Source organism: Neolamprologus multifasciatus, chromosome 20 (genome assembly GCF_963576455.1).
Source record: "Neolamprologus multifasciatus chromosome 20, fNeoMul1.2, whole genome shotgun sequence".
Lineage (NCBI taxonomy): Eukaryota > Metazoa > Chordata > Actinopteri > Cichliformes > Cichlidae > Neolamprologus > Neolamprologus multifasciatus.
This window is the reverse complement of record NC_140458.1, coordinates 28,602,746-28,618,609: the sequence shown is the minus strand read 5'-3', so window position 1 is coordinate 28,618,609 and position 15,864 is coordinate 28,602,746. Positions and strand designations below refer to the sequence as shown.

The window sequence follows — 15,864 nt, the reverse complement described above, 5'->3', positions numbered from 1 at the left end:
ATTTACTCACAGGGTGTGGTGTTCAGTGATGTGTAAGGATGTAGGGTAGCCTGGAGCACTGTTGTACTAAATGAATTTAAGACAAAAGCATGTAATTATTTAAGGAGCTCTATCATTTGGACTTTATAATAAAAGATAAATACTTATTGCAAATTTAGCAGTGGAAAAAGTAACCAGGTGATGGATAACTCTTATTTCTTGTCAACAAAATTCATACGACTCCCGATTTTCATCAGAAATGTATGGGGAATTATGCTTACGTGTGTATGTATGCACAATATTTTGAAAGATGCTTTTTTCATGTACCTGGAAAGACTAATGACAGGGAAGACGAATACGGGAGTGCGATAATGTTATTTTATGTTTTCATCTTTTCGGTTGACTTTCTCATTTCTCTTCTTACTAAATGACCTTTTTTTCTTTCGGACGTCTATCATGCTCACGAATGTCAATGTGAAGCAATAAAAATAAGGAAAAAAAGACAGAGTGTGCTGCTTTTGTATGAAGGATGATGAAATTCTGCGTTTGTGGTGTTTGAAGAGTTAGGGCATAATTATTGTAAAATGCCTGTGAATAATCTGTATGTGCGCTGCATGACTGAATTTTATTTTGCATGTATTTCGCATGTGTGTTTTGAAGGTGCTCAAGAAGCAGCAATCTAATGTGACAGGAGGCGACCGCCTGTGGTCAACAGTACGACAGCGTTCCAGAGAGAAACAGCCAGCCTGTGTGCAGCCACAGCACCTACAGTGTGTGGAGAGTGTAAACATACAGCCACATACTGTACTTGCACGCACGCAGTCTGTCAGTGCATTTCACTTTGCTCCCTCACACACCCCCAGGTGACACACTCTGTCCATCTCAAACACCACACAGAGTCGTGCGGCGCTACAGGAGGCCAAAGGTGATGAGGTCCTGAAATTCAGTGTAGGATTGAAGTCAGGTATGAGGACGGGGAGGATCTTATTGTCCTATTAACACCAAAGCAAAGCTTGCATTCAGTGTTTGTGGGTTCAAGAACTCTTTATCCAAAATAACACTTATTTATGTACTCAATTAATATTACACTGTGATCACAGATGTCTTCTTCAGGCATTTTAATTTTGAATCTATAGGTTAGGCTACAATAAAGTGTCGGTATAAATAGGCAGTGTGTTGGAAATCACTTAAACTCAGTATTTATTTGAATAATACAGAAAGAATGTATATTATATATTTTTGTGTGTCTTTGAATTTTGAAAATTCAAAGAAAAAACTTTTGAAAATTCATTTTAAATATAATGTAAGCAAGAAGTGTGGACATGGTCATGTTCAGATTTTGAGATTTTTTTTTCAAGAAGGCTAAATTAAATCTTTGTTGTCTGCGTGTCATCCAGTGTTAATGCTCAGTTGCTGCTTAATCTTTCTTACAATCTAAATTTCATAGTTTAATGACTTTATTGCAGTTATGAGTAAATCTGAATTAAGTTTATAACAGACGTACTTCTATATATTATATAAGCATCTAACAATATCTCATGCAACAAAAAAAACCCAAATGTTTGACAGCCGCACTCTGATAGTTCCTTTATGCTGTGGGCTGCATTTTTCTGCCATGGTTTAGGTCCACTTAGAGGATAAACTCACCACAAATCAACAACCCCATAATAGGAGCGGTCTCTTCACCCTCATCCATAGGGCAAATGGCTTATCTAATGCTTTAAGAAGCATGAAAACATGCGACACACATCCTCACGTCACATTAGATGACGCTGGTGCTCCATCACTCCAGTAGTCTTGTAGAATCAACCCAAAGCTGTTCTGGGGAAACACCACATTTTTCCTTTAATCTGTCACCTTGTACGTATATAAGCCAGCCAGCTTAAATCTTTCAATGGGCTGTTAAATTATTAACGCACATTAAATATAGATGATACACAGTAGCTGTGTGCTTGTGTGATCCTACAGCCAGTCACCAGAACACTTTAATTTGACTGCTTCATAATGGAAAGATTTAGTTTAAAGCAATTATTTGATTGCTTGAGGCCACAGTGACCACTATTCAGCAAATTAACGCACATACAAACTTAAACAGAAAATACATTTTCATAGCAGTAATAGCAGGGCTATTGCTAATAAAATTAATGATGGTTTTCTTGTATTAAAGTATGACAGTGATGGTAATTCACTTTAATAAAGCACTAAATCACAACAGTCTCAGAAAGCCCCAGCAATTCCTGATCCCATATGAGAAGGCACTTGGTGACAGTGGGAAGGAAGAACTCCCTTTTAACAGGAAGAGGGGAAAAAGAAGCGAAAGAAGAACAAATTTAGACAGGACAGGAGTAAGACCAATACTGAGACCCTGTTTTTTTCCTCATATTATGTTTAATACAAAGCATCATTGCAGGGCAATTTGGGAAACTGAATCAGACAGTGAGAGTTCAGACAGATGGACACAAAATCCTGCTTAGCGATATCAATCCATCTGAAATAATTGACTCTATTCCATTTATTAACCTGATATTTCTGCATTTATTGGTCACATTAGCAACCAGTTGGCTTGAAATACTTCACTGTGTGATTGAATTTGCCACTTGCAGATAAGAAAACAGGAGGATTTTGACTTCAAACTTAAAAGATGCTTGTGATGCTTGCTTCGTGCCATCACCGAAACCCTCAAGAAAGACCTCAGACACAAGTACCGTGAAGTAACCATCCCTTTATTGGTGTGAAACAGTCCTATCCAAGTCAAAACAGGTTAAAAACAGTCAGTGCTCAAAACAGACCAAACCAGAGTTTCTCCACACCCTGCTTTGCTCATGTCGGGTGGGACTTTACAAAATTGTACTGGGTGCAGACGCTCATATCGCTGAGCCCAAGAAGTGAGAGGGGGTTCCACAGAAAAAACGATAAAGACTTGACGTCACTCCAAACCACGTTCACTGCTTTCACTGAGACACTACAGCAGCACCAGAACTTTCTCTGAGAGGTAGGAAGGAACTAGAGGGTGGAGGTGTGGGGATGGGTGAGTTTAAGGGGTAGGAAGTGTGTTTACTGAACTCACAAAGTGATAGGGTAAAATTCTGGGGCGGGGGTGTCAGACAACATTGATGACAGAGAGAAATCATGTTACCTTCTTTTTTTTTTGTTTTGCTTTAAACGAATGCCTCCAATTGGTTTATGAGGAGGAGAGCGTGAGTGGGCCAGTCGTGCTATCCCTCCCCCCATGTTGGTTTACTTTGTTTGTTTGGTGCCTCCGTGGAGGTAACCGGTTAACCACGGAGTCAGTTTCCATGTTGTTCCCGCTGCTGTCACTCCTGCAGCCTTCCTACTTGGCGTTGGCTGAGCTGCTGAGCATCTTACGGACCGCTTGAGCGATGCCGTCACGGTCTATGCCAAAGATTCGGAGTAACTCGTGGGGCTTACCGCTCCGGGGCACTTGGGAGACTGCCAGGCGGTGGACGGTGAAGCCGGTCTCATTCACCACCGCCGAACACACTGCTTCACCTAGACCACCTGAGGAATCAGAATACAGAGCAGACAAGACTATCGATTAACAGGTAGTTCGTCCAAATATCAAGTTTCTAAGTTGCTCGGCATCTTTCCGAGTGTCTTTCACCTTTCTGTCATATTTAATCTATCTACACCTCCATGAGCGATTACGCTCAGCAGAGATGTAATGTGTGCTGACAGGACTGGCGCCACCCTCCCTCTGTTTTCTCACTCCTCTCCTGTCACACGTTCATCCCCTTTAGGAATGCGATCTGAAGGCTGAATATAGTCAGGTGTGTAAGTAATACATGCAGTTACTTCCTTTTATACGCTGGCCATTAAGAGGTACCTGACGGAAAAAGTCACCGCACTTTATTGAACTAAAACATCTCTGGCCTACCTGGACAGGCCACAATCTTTAAGATTTCCAGTTACATACAACCTATTATATATATCTGAATTTTAAAGTGTGTGCAATCAAATGGGTGCTGTCTCTTTCACAGACAGAAGTTCTCTCAAAGAAGGAAAAACAAACCGCTAAATTTAGGCTCACAGAAACACACACAGTGGCTGAGAGGAGACAAAGGAAAAAGCAAAAATTGGATGCTTGTTTTTTTTTTTTTTTCTTTGCCATGCTGGTACTGTATGTAGGTCACTGAGAGCCCAAAGGCCGGAGATGAAATTAAGAAATCCTGACAGGCTCTTCCACTTCCACCCTCTGTCCTCCCTCCCTCCCCCCAACAAACATTTTTAAAAATATCTGTTTTACCTTTTCCTTAGCGTACGCCTCTCTCTTTACCGCTACAACATGCACCTTAGTTCTCTGCGACGTTCCGTATCCCATACGGTCTTTTTCCTCCCTTCCTCAGGCCCTTCTTCTCTCTCCACCTAAGAGCTTCTCCGTCTCTACACAGACGTCTGTCCTTTGCTGCTCAGGGCTTTTTTATTCATGAGTTGATACACAAGCAGCGCAGATACGCAAGCAGCTGCATAACAATCCCTCGTATGCCTGTTACTTAAATCTCTCCTGCTGCTGCCAGACTAATGTGACTTTGACCAAACAGGAATATAAAACGGTCAAAAAATAATCAGCATATTTTAGATATAATAATAAAATATTCTACATATAGAAGTTTTATTGCAATTTTAAATTCAGATACTCATTTAAATTTACAAATTTCTTTTTTTCCCAATTTTGTGGTGAAGGAAATATACAACTTCTTGGTTTAAGTTATGTTTTTTTGTTTTAATGTATTTAGTTTTGGCTTTTAGCCTCTATTGACAGGACAGTAGAGAGGTCAGGAAACCATTAGAGAGTATACAGAGAGAGAGTCCTGCCCCTAAATTATTTTGTTGTTTTTTATCTTGAAATTAATTTCTGTAGACCGTCTTTAATAGATTGATGTAACCATTGTGATGATACCCATTCATTTTTTTAATCCTTGGCTTTGACATGTTTGCCGTTTCCATCCAAGCAGCCAGCCAGCAGCCCAGGCAGTGTTGCCAGACCTTCCACTAACAAGCGTTTTCTTCCTCCATCTCTTCTGTGGGGAAGGCGAGCAAGAGGTGTGATGTCTCTGTGTCCCGGTGTCCCCTCTCAGTAGAGCATACCTATAACACCTCACCTGGAGATGTTCAGAAGACATCCTGAGCATCCCCGGGTGAGCGTGAGGCAGACCTGGCTGACAAACGTGCCAGACACCAGGAGCCCACACCCTATATGATACCCACTTTATTGTCTGTTTGACTTTAAACAGAACCCACCCCCCAAAAAACAAAACAAACTGAATCTCATGCTGCATTAAAAAATACACTGAACCAGTAGTTCAGACAACAAACTGATCATGAAAACTTTTACTGTGGTCCAAAATGAAGTAAGCAGCAGTCATTTTTCTTCTTAGCAGACTTCTTAGCATCGTTTTCCCAAACAGAGTCGGTGCCCCCTGCTGGCTAATAGACCAGGTTTATTGCGCTTGCTTTTTATTTTCAACACAGAGCTTCTGGCCATCTTTTATATACAGCATTTGTTCATTTTCACTTGGGGGCGCTGTGCAGACTCCTCACCTTCATAGTAGTGGTCCTCCACTGTGATAATGCGTCCTCTGGTGGCTCTGGCATTGTCGATGATGGTTTTGGAGTCCAGGGGTTTGATGGTGAATGGATCGATCACACGAATGTTTATTCTCTCTGAACGGCAAAAGAGGAAGTTGAATATGAAACAGTGTCTTTAAAAATGTAATGACAAAAAGAAGCAATGAAGCAAAATAGTTTTTGCACTGTTTTATGTCACAGGTCAGCTTTATCTTTTTTTTTCTTATTTCTTCATACCTTTCTTCAGCATTTCAGCAGCAGCCAGAGCCTCATGGAGGGTCACTCCCGCTCCAACCACAGTCACATAATCATCATTGGTTTTATATACAACCTGTGTGCGAAGGGAAACTACATTTGTCTTTGTTTGTTTCTACTCCAGAAGAAAATGTGCACAGAGTCTAAACAGATCAGCAAAATTAGAACAATAAACAGATTTTATTTAGAGCATAGAGCAACATTTTGAATAAAATGCAGCAACAAACCTTAGCCTGTCCGACATGGAAGTCTTCGTTGCAGTTGTAAATGATGTTGTTCTCTGGGCGGCTTGTCCGGATAAAACACAAACCCTAGAACAAATCAGAAAGCATCAAAATGAATCGCTGCTTTTAACATACATAATCTTAAGTACTTAATATTTTTCTTTCTTTTTCCCGTTATCAAAAATCATTATGAGTACCTTTGTGTTGGCGGCAAGCTCCACAGCTTTCTCAGTGGAAACACCGTCACTTGGGTAGAAGACAGTAGCTGCAGGAATGGCTCTGAACATGGCCAGATCCTCCAGACCCATCTGAGAGGGTCCATCCTCACCTAAATATGCACAAACACACAAGCAACAAGAAACAGACAATGTCATTCAGTCGGCAAAGGTGGACATGCAGTGTACCTGAAGAGGAGGAGGAGAAGAAGAAAGAGGAGGGGGAGGAAGAGGTGACAGAGATTCAGTCTGCTCTGTCACCACCTCCATGACGCAGAGACAGAGAGGAAGGACAGGAGGAGTGCTGATACCAGGAGAGAATGTGAACAACACAATAACACAGAGGAAGATAGAAGCAAAGGTTTAGTATTTATGGGGTTCAAAACCAATTAAAAAAGGAAGAGAGCTTCAAACCAGTGCCGCGATACTGGAACAGGAGCAACATGCAAAAACAGTAACTTCATATTTTTCACCACTACAAGTCCAATGATGATTCAGTGGGTGGATTCGATCCAAAATCAAAAGTGTCCCAAACTAAACTTGAGGAAAATATGGAATGAGAGAAACAGCGACCACAGGTCCAGAATCAAAGCGGCTGTGACTGGTTTGCTCAGTGGAATCTGTCCTTTCAGTATTGACTGTGGGGTGTGAAATGATAATAAACCAAACGCTGTGCACTCTTCACAACGGTGAAGACATAACACAAAAGGGAAGATGGTAACTGACCGATGGAGACACCGCAGTGGGAGCCACAGAGGTTGATGTTGCTCTCGGAGATGGCGGCCATGCGGAGCTGGTCATAAGCGCGGGTAAAGAAGGTGGCGAAGGTGCTGGCGAACACTACGTTACGGTCTCGTACAGCACAACCAATTGCCACGCTCACCTGCAGGAGAGATGAGAGGCGTTAAGAAAGTAATGCAGTTCAGCATATTTTATATCTATGTGGGGGGTTTTTTTGCTTTAAAGAAGTCGAGCACTATATAGTTACAGTTTCCAATACACTTTGTAATTAGTGTGAATAAAGTAGAGCCTCATAGAGCTGCTAGCATAGATGCAGCATAGGTCATCACCTTTGTGAAGGTGCTGCAGAATATACTGAATATTACGTTGCAATGCGATGATGCATTTCTTCATTAAGAAAACTGGTGAAAATTGTTTCCTGGAAGGATCCAAGAAATGGTTGATAACAATCAGGAACAGTAAACATTGGACGTTTGACGTTAAGGCTCCTCAAAGGACAGCGACACATCAAAAACATCTGGTAAGCAAACTGTGCCCCAATGGAAAATTAAAGATAAGTGGAAAAACCTTATACAAAACACTTTGTATACATGTAATAGCTTCAGACAGGTGCTGATGGACATCTTTTACCACTCTATACATCAGCGTTTGAATCTTAAGTCTATTTTGTTTTAGTAACGTGCTGGCCTTCTCATACTTCTTCACACTTTAGCTTCACCTGTGAAACTTTCTCCAGCTTTCTTGCTGTGAACCATCCTCACCATGTTTTGCTCTGCAATGTAGCATTCCACGTAACGGTTGGGGTGTTCATTTTTAAAGAGCTCAGAGAAGGTGGAGTTCTTGGTGTCTCCATCCAGAACCACCACACGCTCGTTGTAACGCCCCAGCTTGGCCAGAGCTATGCCGTACGCCTTCCTTGTAGCGATCTGATCACATGGGGAGAAAACAGATTCAATAAAGTACGCTCGGCTCAAGTTTTTATTTAAAAAAATAGCAAAAAGATTTTATTTACTTCTTTGATCTAATGTTATGTACAGGTAAAAATTACTTGGATGGATTGTCTGCTACCACTGATCTTACCTTATCTCCAGGTTTGTAGCTGGGTGCACTCGGCATGCGGATGTTGCGGAGGCTAACAGGGGATGTGTCCTCATTGGGGGGAGCAGGATAGAGGCGCTTGTTGCAGCTGATGATACGGTTCTGCAGCTCCTTGATCACGCTCTCTGCCATGTCCTTGGGCAGGGGTTTACCATGCCAGCCCATTTTATCCTCAGCCGCTGAAAGACACAGACGTGCCTAAGTATCCGCTGAGCATCTATTCTTTTGACCAACAGAAGCAAGTGATCTTTCAAACACCTAATCAAAGTTTAACATTTAAATATTTTGATCTATCTTCTTCTTCTTGTCACAAGACCCTCAAGGTAGGGTACACCCCGGATAGGTCAGCACTGGGCTAATCATGCGTGAACCCAACATAAAAATGCATTTTATTTATTTAGGGAAAAACACACTGTTGAAGTCTCAAAGATTCACAAAAATTGCATCGCTTTGCATTGCATTGCATCTTCAACAGATGTTCAGCAGGTTTTGGGTCACTTCAGAACACCGGGTCTTTTCGGCTGAGTGATTTGGTTCATTATCCTGTCAGAGAATCCATAAGCTTCCTGATGCTGGGCAGCACATTTGGCTCATGCCGCCATAGTCTTGAAATTTCATGACTCATCAACACGCATTTTGACAAATTACAAATGATTTGTTTTCAGTGGTGGTGTCCTCCTCGGTCATCTTTCATTAAAACCACTTTAGCTCAAACAGTGAAGAATGGTGCTACCTGACACTGACGTACCTTGACCTTTTAAATGTGTTAATTTTCAGTACATTTCAATTTTTGTTACTTTTGTCAGTTTCAAGTTATTTAAGCGACCATTGTTCAGTTTTCTTTCTTTAACGGAACCAATTTGTCCACGTCTTGCAAGCGTATGCCCTCCACATTCATGCAGGTGCACATGCTGTCACACTCATAACAATGTTCCACACCAGTGGGTCACATCAGCCTGTAGCAGAGGTCAAGGGTTAAGGCCAAGAGGTTGCAACAACACTGAAATGTTGTTGGTCCACTCTTTTGTACACAAAGACCCTCTCATAACAACCGTCTCTTTCTCCCCAACAAACACATGCGGTCGGTCGCACACACTCCAACTTAGCTTATCACAACATAAGTACAATGGGCTGTTGTAGGGAGTGTATCCTACACATTCTGAGGGATTATGGAGCTGCAGCAGCTAAAGCACCGAAGCGCTACCTAGATTAAGGGTGGGTTAAGGCCTCTGTGCACTCACAGTGGGTGCTTGGGGCAGTTCAGAAAACTTCAGACAGATCTAATATTCCCAGTCAGATGCCACATTTTACCCAGTCTTTAAAAAAAAAAGGAGGATTTTAGAGCACTTTTTAAAAACATCTTAAATGTTAAGCAGTAAAACTTAACAATTTATCTGCATGCTTTAAGGAATGATTAAACAACCTTTATTTATTCAGTAGGAAGAGGAAACTGGTGCTCATTACAGTACAAAATACTGATATTTGAGCACTCTGAACCACTGTCTGCATAGTTGCTATACCTGGGATGCCCTTTCCCTTGATGGTCTTGGCGATAATGGCAAGTGGCTGGTGGCGTGGTTGACTCAGCACCTTACACAACTCCTCCACACTGTGGCCATCTACTATGATGGCGTGCCAGCTGGGGAAACAGACAAGTCAAACATTACATGTGCTTATGCTCGAGTCAAAATATAAAAAACTAATTTTGAGCAGCAAATCTTACATATTAATTAAAGAACAAGTGCACTTTATTTTATAAATAAATGACTGAAGCTGAGTTTGATTAACAATTCTGTGATTGACTCCTTAAGCAGTTACTGAAGCACTAAATAACCCACTCAGATAGTTTTTGACTTCCCCCCTGGCTCACCCAAAGGACTCGCAGCGCCGCTGGTATTTCTCTACATGGTGCTGCAGGGGAGTCGGGTCACTCTGACCCAGTCGGTTAATGTCCAAGATGGCTACCAAGTTGTCTAGCTGGTAGTACGAGGCGAAGGCCATGGCCTCCCACACTGAGCCTTCTGACAGCTCTCCGTCACCCAACAGGCAGAACACCCGATAGCTACAAACAGATACCGGGGAAAGAGAAATTAGTTATTTTTCATATCAGCTCCATTTTCCTGTCCTTTCACGTCCTCCCATCATCTGATGCCCCCCTATGGTGGCATGATGTCACAGCTGACCATGACACCTAAACACACAGACAGACAAAAACAGATCCCTCCCCCAATCCTTATCCCCACCACGCTGTGATCATCCTCAGTAGCTGCTTCTGTGGCGTAACAACTCCTGACAGCTTTCCAGTCAAATAGACACGTTCTCATTAAAACTGGAAGATAGGCCGAGACACGGCGAATTACACCACGCATTCCAACTCCGACCACAGAGGAAAAAACCCCAAAAAACCACACGACACACAAAGAAAGGAAGAAGAGGGGAATTCCACAGAGGTGGGACTGGAGAGAAAAGAGGTAGAGACGTTAGATTGAAGGGAAAGGACAACGGAAAAACCAATAAAGCGTATAAACGGATAGTATTCAAATTCAAATTCAAACACAACAACAGTTAGTTCAAGGCGCTTTATATTGTAAGGTAAAGACTCTACAGTAATACAAAGAAAGAAAGAGCAAAAAGCAGTTTATTAACCTTGATGAAATGTTAAAAAATCTTTGAACATAATCAAATCACATACTATTCTGTAGTGCATCTTTCCTTGAAATTATGTAATCAACTGTCTGTATGTTTATTTCTGAGTTTACACGAGATAGATTGTTGTGAATTACACAATATCGGGGAGGTGGTCTGCATTTCCAAACTAATGCTGAAATATGACAATGACCCAAAACAAACAGCCTCAAGAGTCCTCAAACAGGGGGTCAAAAATGTAAAACTCAGTGATAAAAGCTCCAGGTGGTGATCATCGAAACATATTCTAAGACACACATATCCACTCATGTTCACAGTAGTCTTCAAGTAATATAACTGGTCCAACTACAGGAGTAATCCCTTTACTCCTGTAGTTGGACTCCCTTAGAAGGTGTGTGTGTGTCTGTGTTACACCTTCCTTCATCCAGTGTTTGTAGGTGTGAATTGTCTAAGTCAGACAAGGTGATACCTCTCACACACATGCTTTCCTTACTTGATCCTTCAGGTTATTGTGTGAGAGTATCCACAAGTGGCATTGATGCAGTTGCTATTCAAAGGTTCTGGGCTCAGATCATATTATGAAACCAGTGATGCAGCCGGCAGCCAGTAGTTGTTGTTACGTGTGTTGTTACTGCATGCACCATGCAAACACACATTATTCCATGCATTATTATTGTCTGAATGCACAGTGGAGCCCAGGTAGATAGCAGCACAATAAAAGATTTCATCATTTTTTTAAGAGGTGGTGAGGCAAATGGGTGAGGCAGGGAGATGAGGGAGAACTGTGCTTTTGCGTGTGTGATTATTAGAGCAGAAATAATTGAGTGCACATAGAATGCAAAGAGTGAGAGAGAGATGAAGGACAGCCAACACAGAGTGCAAGTGCAGCACTCCCTGCAAAACAGCAAAAAAAAAAAAGAAGCTGCCTTTCAAGCAATCACATTCTGCTCGGCTCGCAATCAAATGTACCAAATATCATCCTGAAAGTCAGGTTTCACCTCCGATGCGTAAAAAAAAAGAAATAGAAAATCATAACAAATTTTGAAAATGTGAATCCAGCATGCTACAGGCTACACGGCTCTAAACATCTATTGTCAGACAGAAACGGCCGGTATTTTCCAGACCACGCAAGAACAAAGGAGACAAACGTGGAGCGAGTTCAATCAGCTGAAATTCAGCTGAGTAGGAGCTGCATTGCTGTCAAAACACTGAGATAAAAAAAAAAAAACTACATTTGAATTGTGAAGAATAATGTTGAAAGAAATTTAAAAAAAAAAAATAGTACACTGTTTTAACAAACATAAAACTTTTTATATGCATTCAACTCTGAGCTCACTGCCACTGATTTCATCCAGCACCATTAATCCTGATGTGAAGGTAAAACAGCATTGAAGGTCGCCTCTCATAAGCTCTAAGTGACTGCCTAAATGTCAGCACAGACCAAGCCTGTCAGAGAGCGTTTTATTCTCAAGCTCCAGGCAGAAATGTCACATGTCTGTGCAGCTCGCTGCAGCGTACATTATGTCATGCATAATTTCATACAGTCCATCTTAATGTGTGCAGATGCAAACTGGGCTGCTGCACTTCTGCAGAAATGTGCACGCCCCCCACCAAAATGATTGTGTTTATATGCGTGAGTGTGACTTTGTTTGTGTTACCTGGCTTTGTCAAAGTATTTTCCAGTGTAAGCCATTCCACACGCGGCTCCCAGCCCCTGACCAAGAGATCCCGTGGCCACATCCACAAACTGCTGCTTCTGCATCCATGCACACATAAAAAAGATGCACATTACTCACTCCAGCTCAAGCTAAGCAAGCAACAGCAGATGGATTGTTTTTCATTTCTAAATGGATCATAAAAGCAGCAGCAGTGAAACTGTTGGAACAGCAGCTATGGTCTGGATCTTACAGTGCGCAAATTTCTGGGTTCATGTGGACAAAGTGTCACTGATGTTTGCAGCAGACGACAAAGCATCTCTGTCACACAGGCGCAGCGTTGTCTCGCTGTCTCTGCCTACAGATGCTTTGCTGTTATCTGTGGAAGCGTGTCACCGTCTCGTGTGCAGCAACGATACTGTAATGTTCTTATTCACAAACACTTGTCCATAAACTATGCAGTATTTAACAGAAAAGTCGGAAAGCATAGCATATATACGATTTTACTTAACTTTTCAATATATCTCACTCTGTTCGTGTGTGTTTAGCGCAGTGTGAGACGTATCAACTTCAGTGTGAAAACACGACAAATACTTCTCTCTCAACTCCAAAGAAAGCATGAAAGGAAACCATGAAAGGCAGCATAAAGGTTTTAAAATATTCCTGATTCATGGTAGTGACTCTCAAAGCCTTAAACTTCTTGCAGGTTTCAATGTTGCCTCACCGGCACCGGGTGTCCCTCCAGGATTGAGTCGACCTTGCGGAGGTTGAGAAGCTCATTCTCCTTCAGGTAGCCCGTCTCTGCCCACACAGCATACAGCACCGGGGCTGCGTGACCCTGAGGAGGCAAAGTTTTCAGAGCTCCTTGATCAGATAACTGAACAGAGGGAACACAGATGACTGCACTAATTTTGTAGCATTGTAATATATATGCTAGAGCCTTATATGAGTGAGTTATTTAGACACATGCTATATCAAAATCATATATATATATATACACTAGAGCACATGCATATTATTTGACTCAGTTCAACCTCCCTCTGTGTGTTGATGCTTTTGAAAAACGTCTACAACCATTATGGATGTGTGCGCATTACCTTAGAGAGGACAAACCGGTCATTGTTGGCGTTACGTGGGTCTTCGGGTCGGTATTTCATGGAATGAAAGAAAAGCACGGACATGATCTCTGCCACGCTGCTGCATGATGTGGGGTGACTGCAACAAAATAGGTGCAGAGGCAAAATGACATTAGAAATTGAGTTTAACTGTCCGGTTCATCCCGTCAGTGCACATTCAGTGGGTTAATTAAAGCCAGACCATCAGTATTTGGGGAGTTATGTAAGGCCATCACACTATCATCAAGGTCACACAACAGTAAGCACATATACAATAGCTCCTACACTGCTCTTTCAGTCCTCTGGGCGCACATAGTACAAACCATTCAACGTGTAACTCACTAAATCATGACCATTTAACACAAAATAAGTCAGAAGATTGTATTTCTTCTATGTTATTCTCAACGTCATTTTCCAAGCGGCATGCCAAAAATACCTCACTAAAGCTTCTTTTTTTAAATACCCTGAAATGAAAAATGCAATGAGATAATTAAAAAAGAAAGAAAGAAAAAAGAAACAATTTATTTATTTCTTTATAAAATTTAAAAAAAAAAAAAGAGTCACCAATAATGAAAAGTCCGATTTATTTTCCAGGTCATTGTATTTTCTATCATGACAGCATATTTGTCATCGTGACTTAGAAAGTGCGCACTGGACGTTGTTATTCGCTTTTGCCTCTTAACCGTTTCCGTCGGGGCACGCAGGCGCTGCAGAAGCATGTTTGCGCACTGAGCGGCTCTCTGCTCTGCTGCCGCACAACACATCGACCCATGAGCCGTAGCAATAGCCACATAAAGCAACTGTCCGGCGTGAGTTGTATGTGTGTGTTGCGTAAGTGATCTCGGAGGACAAGAGGAGTGGAACACCAGTGCACCTGCAGCAAGCTCGATCCAAACGGCTAAAATAATAAACATGTTTTATTATTTTGAAGGGGCACAACATATAATTAAATACATTAAGACTATATTTTCGGTCGGGATATTGCTCGCAGCATGTATGTATACGTATGTACATGAACTTGCCCAACCGCCCTTGCTTTTGCGTAAATTGCGCACAGACTCTGGTATAAAACTAACTATACGCACAGGTAAACAATTGAAATGCTTAAAAAAGTTTAGGCACGTCACACACAGAGACAGATTTTCATATGGTGCATCTACAATATTTTAAATACACAGTTTGACTATTTTACACGTTAAAACAGACGTTACTGTGTTCTCCGAGTAGTTCATCTGTAATTACGATGCGCTTCCCTGAAGCAGGTCCTCATAAATGAAAGAAATCACACATCGAGATTTAAACGGATAAAAACGACGTGCATAAAACCACGTTTTCTGCTGTCACGCGTCTCCTGCTCAGTTTAACCATCTTACCCGCTGCCCGCTGCAGTTGTCGCCTTGATGGAGTTGATCCGGAGTCGGGTGGCGATGTTCCTGAGCGCCTGCACCGTCTGCTGGTCCGGTTTATGATAGTCCTCCATCTGGCCGGTGAACCGAAGAGAAGCACACTCACTCACACGCAAGCCGGTAAAATAGAGTTAAAAGAGTTAAAAGTTCCCCCCGGTCTATGTTCTGAGAATAAAGGCGAGGAGAGCGCAGCGGACGATGGCAGGGGTTAAAAAGAGATAACGCTGTTTAACCACAGAGACAGAGGGAGGGAGGGAGGGGGCGTGTTTGCAAGCGAAGCCTATGAATATGGCTAATCTAGGGCCAAACGAAGCCTGCAGTTAGTCCAAACTGTCGCATGAACCGACAGTAGGAAGGCTTTGGACTAAAACCAAGGCCACACGCGGGGGTGAACGCTCACAGCAAGCCGGCACACAGACTCTGATCAGGGACGCTCAGGTTCAGCATATCCACCCTCTGTAAGAACAGACAGCGACTATGCAAACCAAAACAATGCGTGCAAAAAAAGTGGGAGCACATTATATATGAAATATATATTATAATATAAAATAAGTGATGCACATCGAGATCAGTTTATACTGACAGATTTTTGTATTCGTCATTTTTTAAACAGCGGGAAAGTTTTATTTATTTATCGTGAAGTCGTACTGTGGAGTTTCATCTCATGCATCCATACAGGCTGCAAAATGCGGGCACACCGCTCTATAAATAGACCCCAATGCACTCATTTTATACAAATGGACTTTCCTTGTAGCTGCAGCATTGCTGTCCACATTCTTACACAGCTTCGACCAACATCACCACTAAGCCCATACATTCAATGCACTTGACATTTGAACAGGAGCTTAAGGCGCTGACATTTGGGCTCGTGTTGTGATGATACTATGAAGATAATAAAAAAATGAAGCTCTTTCAGTAATGTGTGACTGATGCCACGTGTAAAG

General features: G+C 42.0%; 1 protein-coding gene across 1 annotated transcript; it reads right to left on the bottom strand.

The window, feature by feature from the left end:
• Nucleotides 1-273: 273 nt before the first annotated feature.
• Nucleotides 274-15,169, bottom strand: LOC146495130 (transketolase-like). The gene is made up of 14 exons (XM_085146797.1): nucleotides 14,888-15,169; nucleotides 13,497-13,614; nucleotides 13,124-13,237; nucleotides 12,403-12,500; nucleotides 9,969-10,160; nucleotides 9,619-9,737; nucleotides 8,081-8,277; nucleotides 7,762-7,926; nucleotides 6,986-7,142; nucleotides 6,242-6,372; nucleotides 6,048-6,131; nucleotides 5,803-5,896; nucleotides 5,539-5,661; nucleotides 274-3,498 (listed from the first exon to the last, which is right to left on the bottom strand). The coding sequence occupies exons 1-14, from the start codon at nucleotides 14,992-14,994 to the stop codon at nucleotides 3,311-3,313; spliced, it is 1,887 nt and encodes a 628-aa protein (XP_085002923.1). The 5' UTR covers nucleotides 14,995-15,169; the 3' UTR covers nucleotides 274-3,310.
• Nucleotides 15,170-15,864: the final 695 nt, after the last annotated feature.